Source organism: Henckelia pumila, unplaced genomic scaffold (genome assembly GCF_033568475.1).
Source record: "Henckelia pumila isolate YLH828 unplaced genomic scaffold, ASM3356847v2 CTG_525:::fragment_3, whole genome shotgun sequence".
Taxonomy (NCBI): Eukaryota; Viridiplantae; Streptophyta; class Magnoliopsida; order Lamiales; family Gesneriaceae; genus Henckelia; species Henckelia pumila.
In genome coordinates this window covers 4,886,476-4,893,941 of record NW_027331857.1, presented here as the reverse complement: position 1 = coordinate 4,893,941, position 7,466 = coordinate 4,886,476, and the positions used below count along the sequence as shown (strand labels likewise).

General features: G+C 34.3%; 2 protein-coding genes across 2 annotated transcripts; both read left to right on the top strand.

Moving 5' to 3' along the window:
* Positions 1-776: 776 nt before the first annotated feature.
* On the top strand, positions 777-2,603 carry LOC140873303 (zeatin O-glucosyltransferase-like). Its single transcript, XM_073276396.1, has one exon. It carries the CDS (start codon positions 942-944, stop codon positions 2,340-2,342), a length of 1,401 nt encoding a protein of 466 aa, XP_073132497.1. The 5' UTR covers positions 777-941; the 3' UTR covers positions 2,343-2,603.
* A 3,275-nt stretch (positions 2,604-5,878) lies between these two features.
* On the top strand, positions 5,879-7,381 carry LOC140873342 (zeatin O-xylosyltransferase-like). Its single transcript, XM_073276437.1, has one exon. It carries the CDS (start codon positions 5,914-5,916, stop codon positions 7,309-7,311), a length of 1,398 nt encoding a protein of 465 aa, XP_073132538.1. The 5' UTR covers positions 5,879-5,913; the 3' UTR covers positions 7,312-7,381.
* The last annotated feature ends 85 nt before the right edge of the window (positions 7,382-7,466 follow it).

Below are 7,466 nucleotides of genomic sequence, written 5' to 3'. Positions count from 1 at the left end.
TTGATTTAAGATAAGTAATTAATGATTTGATTGATGTGAGATAAATAATTGAAAGATGGATAAATCATATTGCAAAAAAAAAAAACATGAGACTGAATAAAATAATTTATACCTAGATTAGTAATATGCCAAATCAAACAAACACTTAGTCAAATAAAAATCATATATTTGTATCAAATCTAAAAGATTTAATACTCAAATATCGTATATTAGTATCATATTTTTAATATTTTTTACCGATGTTCGTCCAAAAAAGACAAAACGTCTCATTAATATCAATACATGTATAATGTTTAAGTATTCAAAAATCATATATTAGTACTAGATTTGAATCAATTGCTGCTCAAATATCATATGTATATGTGTATCATATTTTTAATGTTTTGTACGTACCGACTTTCATCCGAAAAAAAAATATATGAGTTGAGGGAATGCATAAACATTTTTTGTGAATCAGAGGGTGTAAACACATATTTTTTCTGACAGAAACTGAAGGTAAAATTAAGTTTGGGTTTAGAAATTTAATGTAAATTTATAACTATTTTATTGAGAAAATGGAAAATTAATAAATAATTAAATATATACATTTAAAAAAAATGTTCGTTTTATTATAGAGTGATCAGAAAAACCGAGTACCGTACGAGTCATTCCTAAACCATAAATGGTGGCATGCACGCTGGGTCATGCTTCGCTAGGACCACAGAAACAAACAATAATGCATATATAATGCCCCGCACCTTTTGCATGCAACATAATGTACAAGTCACCCATTTTCACACATTTTCCATCTTAATTAATAATTTGAAGATATTTTCCAAGATTTTAAGACAACTTTGTAGTATTTGTCAGTTTATTTGAAACGCTGAGTTCTAGTCAACTGTGCTGTGGTATCCATCCCCTGCAACTCAGAAGATATAATTTTTTCTCCGGATAACATACAAATGGGAAGCTTGCTCGATCAAAATGACGAAGCAGCTCATGAAGTTGCAGTGATAATGGTGCCATTTCCATCTCAAGGGCATCTCAATCAGCTCATGCAACTCTCTTGTTTGATATCCAATTATGGGCTTCAAGTACACTACATCGGATCTTCCATCCACATTCGCCAGGCCCGAGTTCGTGTCAATGGATTAAATCCCCAGGATTTATCTAAGATCCATTTTCATGACATCCCAATTCCATATTTTGAATCTCCTCCTCCAAATCCTGATTCTTCCAGCAAGTTCCCGGTGCAGCTCCAACCGGCCTGTGATGCTACGTTGAGCCAGAGACAGCCGGTTTTCGAATTCCTGCGAGGAATTGCCAAGAAATCTAAGAGGGTGGTAGTGATACATGACCCTCTAATGGCTGCTGTAGTCCAGGATGTTGTCTCCATACCCAATGCAAAATCCTACGTTTTCAACTGTTTATCAGCCTTTGCTCTTGCAGCTTATACATTGGGAAAAATGGGGAAACGGTTCCCGTTCGAGGTTCCAAAAGAATTTCCACCTTTTGAAAGATGTTCATCAGATGATATCATGAATTTTGCAGCACTGCAATCTGAGTCTTTGCAGTATAGAGCTGGAGATATATACAACTCCTCCAGATTGATTGAAAGCCCTTACTTGGACATTATGGCGAATAGAGAGATTGCAGGTGATAGAAAAATTTGGGCCATCGGACCCATAATACCAACCAATTTTCCTTCTCGTGACAATGACATCCCACCGAAATGTTTACAGTGGCTCGATCAACAGGGGCCAAGTTCTGTCATTTATGTATCATTTGGAACAACAACTTCTCTCTCCGATGAAGAGATAAAAGAGCTGGCAATGGGATTAGAACAAAGCGGACAGAAGTTTATCTGGGTTCTAAGAGATGCGGATAAAGGCGACATTTTTAGTACTGGCGAAACGAGGCGAGCAGAGTTGCCAAAAGGGTTCGAAGAGAGGGTGGAAGGGGTTGGAATTGTGGTGCGAGATTGGGCGCCGCAGCCGGAAATTCTCGCGCATCCGGCGACAGGTGGGTTCATGAGCCATTGCGGATGGAATTCGTGCATTGAAAGTGTTACAATGGGTGTGCCAATAGCAGCATGGCCAATGCACTCAGACCAACCAAGAAATGGTTTCCTTATAGCTGAGATCATGAAAGTGGGGATTGTTGTGAGGGAATGGGATCCAAGTGGAGAAGTGGTGAAGGCTTCGACCATCGCCAACGTTGTGAAGAAATTGATGGCATCTGAAGATGGAGAAACCATAAGGAAGAGGGCCGAGAAGTTGGGTGCTGCCTTGCGACGGTCGACCGAGGAAGGCGGTGCTTCTCGGCTCGAGCTCGACTCGTTTGTGGCTCATATCACCATGTAAAGCATTAATTTGTAGCCTAGCCAGCGATCGAGTAATTAGGTGTCGGGTGTTACGCTTATGAATCTGGTTCGAGTTATAATATTATGCATGGTGTCGGATGGTCATGTAAGGAATACTTGCGAGTAATTGAATAATTGTGGTCTCCGGAAAATGAATGAATGAATGTGGTGTTTTTTATGTTTACTTTGGACCATATGAATCACTAAACCAAATAATGGGTTTTCTATATATTTTGGTGAAATTTTGTAGTTTGTACCTCACAGCCGATTGGCGTTCCTATTGTGTCTGCTTTGTATTGTTCAGTGATTGGGATTTTTTTTAGTTGCATATTAACAATTATGATTTCTTCACAATGAATATATGAATTAAATACATCTTGTAACGGCCGAAGGCAATGACGAATACCACAAAAACTAATTTAATTAAGAAGTAGTTGTCAATCTATGGTTTATAAGTTTACTAAAAAAAAAAAAAAAAAGAGAATTATATTTTGGTCCTTTAATTTACACATTTTCTATTTTTGGTCATGTTAAAAGTAAATTTGCAATTTTAGTCATGTAATTTTCATTTTTTTTTTTATTTTTATTCCTATTAACATTGAATTCGCATTTTTAATCCTTTAACTTACATGAGTATTTTCATTTTAAGTCTTGTTAACACTGAATTTACATTTGTAGTCCTGTAAATTGCACTCTTTTTCACTTTTAGTCCAGTTAACACTGATTTTTCATTTTTTTGTCATGTAAATTTCATATATTTTTATTTTTAGTCATATTATCGAGAATTTACATTTTTAATTCCATAAATTGCATACTTTTTTATATTTTTAATCATAATATATTATGATTTACATATTTTAAAACTTTTAAAATTTAAATGAATTAAATTAAAAAAACAATCAACTAAAAATTATTCAAAATATTTTTACACTAAATATCATCTTATAAAATACATAATATAAATAAAACTATAAATAATACTATTAAAAATGAAATTCACCTTTAATATGACTAAAAATAAAATTAAAAAATATACGGAAGTTGCAGGACAAAAAAATAAAAATTCAGTGTTAACGAGACTAAATATATAAAAAAAAATACAAGTTACAATACTAAAAATGTAAATTCAGTGTTAACAGGACTTAACATAAAAAAATCATGTAAGTTACAAGACTAAAAATGCGAATTCAATGTTAATATGACAAAAAAATAAAAAAAAAAGAATGCAAGTTACAGAACTAAAATTGTAAATTTACTTTTAACAGAACAAAAAATGTACTTCTCCAAAAATATATATATACGTGTCGAAGGTCGCAAAAATTCAATTTGAAATAAAATAAGTTAATTCAATAAATGAAAATGACAATTGTTTATTTCACAGGAAAATTGCAATTTGAGTCTTGCAAATTGACATGTTTCGAGTTTTAGTCATGTAATAGTTTTGTTACTTTTTTGACCAAAAGCTACTCGAATGACCGATTATTATTTATTTGACAGTATGTTCTCTTGTCAATATTTGTTTTAGTTCCTCGTGCAACAATAATGTTTGGATAGATTTTTTTTTTCTCGAGAAAAAGTTAATATAGATTAATTTTTATATATCTTGAAAAAAAAATAATTAATTGTATTAATAATTTCAATTTCCAAGGAATTTAAGCTAGGTAGCGCGCGCATACAAAATGACTGAAATAATTCGAGTATTGGAAAATATAATCATGTCATGTCCATATAAATTAAACCCAAAAATTAACAGTATGGGAACATTTGTAAACTCATAAATCAACTCACTCTTTTATGTACAGAAGATGCATAGATTATAAAAAGGGGGAAAAATATGGATAGTAAACTAGATATGATTGAGAATGGTAATATCAATATTTTCAAAACTAAACTGGACCGGTTGATTCGACCGAGAACTGGTCACATATCCGATATGAAACATGCAAAAAAATTATTTTAACGATCACATCGGTTAGAATCGATCAAAACCTATCAAGAACCTGAACCGGCTAAATTTTTTAATTTTTTGGAAAAATAATTTTTTATTTTTAAAATTTAAAATTTAAAATTTTATTATATATATGATTATTTGGAATTTGCATTTTGTTAAAATTTTATTTAATAATCTTATATTTTTTAATTAATTAATTTTATTTTTAAAAATATATATAATTAATTGATATTTTTAATATATTTATATATTTATTTAGTGTCCAAACTATGATAAATATATTTTTATACATTTTTTAGGTTTTAAAAAATTTAAAATATATTATTCATCATATTAAATTATATAAATTGTTTTTCTGTCCGACCTTCCGGTTAAAACGATACGACCAATTGGATAATTATTTTAAGATAGACCGGTTTAATTACCGATACAATCAAAACATTAGGTAATATATATGGAATTGTGGGTTGGTCGATGCTCCCAAATTTTATTTTATTTTTTTGACAAAAAGGCTCCCATATTGAATAGTATATTGAGTCTTCTCCCAAGAATTGTAATTGAGTCATGATTATTTCGTCATATATGATCCTATATTAATTGTGTTACATAAAAAAAAATTATCAAATTCAAAATTTCTGAGTTTCAAGTCTAGACTAGGCTAGAGTCCCCTTACGTGCCACATGACCCCAAAGTCCGAAATTAATAAGTCCATATTTATTTACAAAGGACACTCTTACTTAGCTTGGGCTCGACAACTAAGGTTAGCACGTGGAAAAATGGGGTTCTTGCTGGCCATATATAGATACCAATATTTGTCTGCTTATGCTTATACTTTACGTAATTTCTTTAACATGTTTTGCTATTCTAATCATCCGTGAAAAGATGTTTTAGTTACAGTAGTGGAATATCACTTGCTTTTCATCTTTTAATTAAGTCGCAAAATGTCAAATTTATGCATGTAATTGGAGGTTGGTGAGATACTGGCACAACAGTAATACGTTTGCATTATCTTCAAGGGTTCAATTTTATTTTGGTCCCGTGGGGCTTATACTAAATTACTAATGAATATTGCTCATTAAATTAAACACTTTTCGCTCAACCACTTTTCGAATTCGAGATTCCACTATATTTTCATGTTCAATTACAGTATATATATATATCAACAAGAAATACTGATAATAGTCTGAAACCATGCATTGTGGTCACGTGATCATAATCAGCTTCGCCAGGAATTTAAAGAAAAATCCAAGGTGTGCAGTAACTTGTCATTGATTATTTCAATGGAAGGTGCACGAGACACATGTATGCGTATGTGTATCAAAGAAACAAACAATTAATTGCATATATGGTACCAAAGTATAGCAAAATTCCATTTTTTTCCTTCTATATATTTAGTTTAATGTGAAGTTTATGACATTGGATTAATATCACGTACAAATATTTCAAAAATGCTGCCAAATTTTTTTTTTTTTTTTTGTATAAAATAAGTTAGATAGAAACATTAATTATGGACCCGCAATATGAGTTCTATATAATATGAGTTCCCAGCCAATATCCCACACAACTCACAGAAAACATTTCATTTCCAGGCAAGAAACTAACTTCATCGAATCAATCGAAAATGGGAAGCTTGCTCGATCAAAACGATGCAGCAGCTCATGAAGTTGCAGTGGTAATGGTGCCATTTCCAGCTCAAGGGCATCTCAATCAACTCATGCAACTCTCTTGCTTGCTGTCCAGAAATGGGCTTCAAGTACACTACATCGGATCATCCGTACACAATCGCCAGGCCAGAGTTCGTGCCAATGGATTAAGTCCCCAAGATTTATCCAAGATCCATTTCCATGACATCCCAATTCCAAGTTTTGAATCTCCTTCTCCGAATCCTGATTCTTCCCGCAAGTTCCCCGGGCAGCTCCAACCGGCCTGGGACGCGTCGCTGAGCCAACGACAGCCGGTTTTCGAGTTCCTGCAAGAACTCGCCAAGAAATATAAGAAGATTGTTATCATACACGACCCTATGATGGCTTCAGTAGTCCAGGATGTTGCCTCCATACCAAATGCAGAGTCCTTTGTTTTTAACTGTTTCTCTGTCTTTACTAAGGCAACTCATACCTTTGAAAGAATAGGGAAACGGTTCCCGTTGGAGCTTCCGAAAGAGATGCCACCTTTTGAAGGGTGTGCATCGAATGAGGTCGTTGAATTTTTAGCTCTACAATCTGAGTATTTGAAGTATAGAGCTGGAGATATATACAACTCCTCAAGATTGATGGAAGGGCCGTATTTGGATCTTTTGGCGAATAAAGAGATTGTTGGTGATCGAAAAAGCTGGGCCATTGGACCAATAATCCCACCCAAATTAGCTTCAAGTGACAGCCCACCAAAATGTTTGCAGTGGCTGGATCAACAGGAGCCGAATTCTGTCATCTATGTATCATTCGGGACTACAACTTCTCTTACGGATGAAGAGATAAAAGAGCTAGCTTTGGGATTAGAACAAAGCAGACAGAAGTTTATCTGGGTTCTAAGAGATGCGGATAAAGCAGACATATTTGCTGGAGAAGCGAGGCGAGCAGAGTTGCCAAAAGGGTTCGAAGAGAGGGTGGAAGGGGTTGGAATTGTGGTGCGAGATTGGGCGCCACAGCCGGAAATTCTTGCTCATCAGGCAACAGGTGGATTCATGAGCCATTGCGGCTGGAATTCGTGCATTGAAAGTGTTACAATGGGTGTGCCGATAGCAGCATGGCCTATGCACTCAGACCAACCAAGAAATGCCTTCCTCGTAACTGAGATACTGAAACTGGGGATTGTTGTGAAGGAATGGGATCCAAGTGGAGAAGTGGTGAGGGCTCAGGCTATTGCGAATGTCGTGAAGACGTTGATGGCATCAGAAGACGGGGATGAGATAAGGAAGAGAGCTGAGAAGTTGGGTGCTGCCATGCGACAGTCGACCGAGGAAGGCGGTGTTTCTCGACTCGAGCTCGAATCATTCATCATTCATATCAACAACGGAAAGTAATTATTGCGAATAGGAAAGAAGTATTATTGTCATCTGTAATAAAAAGAATCAAACTATCTGTAGACGCAAGTAATCTTTATCATCTTATATGCAAAAGAAAAGAAAAAAAAAATTATGACCACTTACTGCTACTAGTCTCTACTGTTGGATTGATA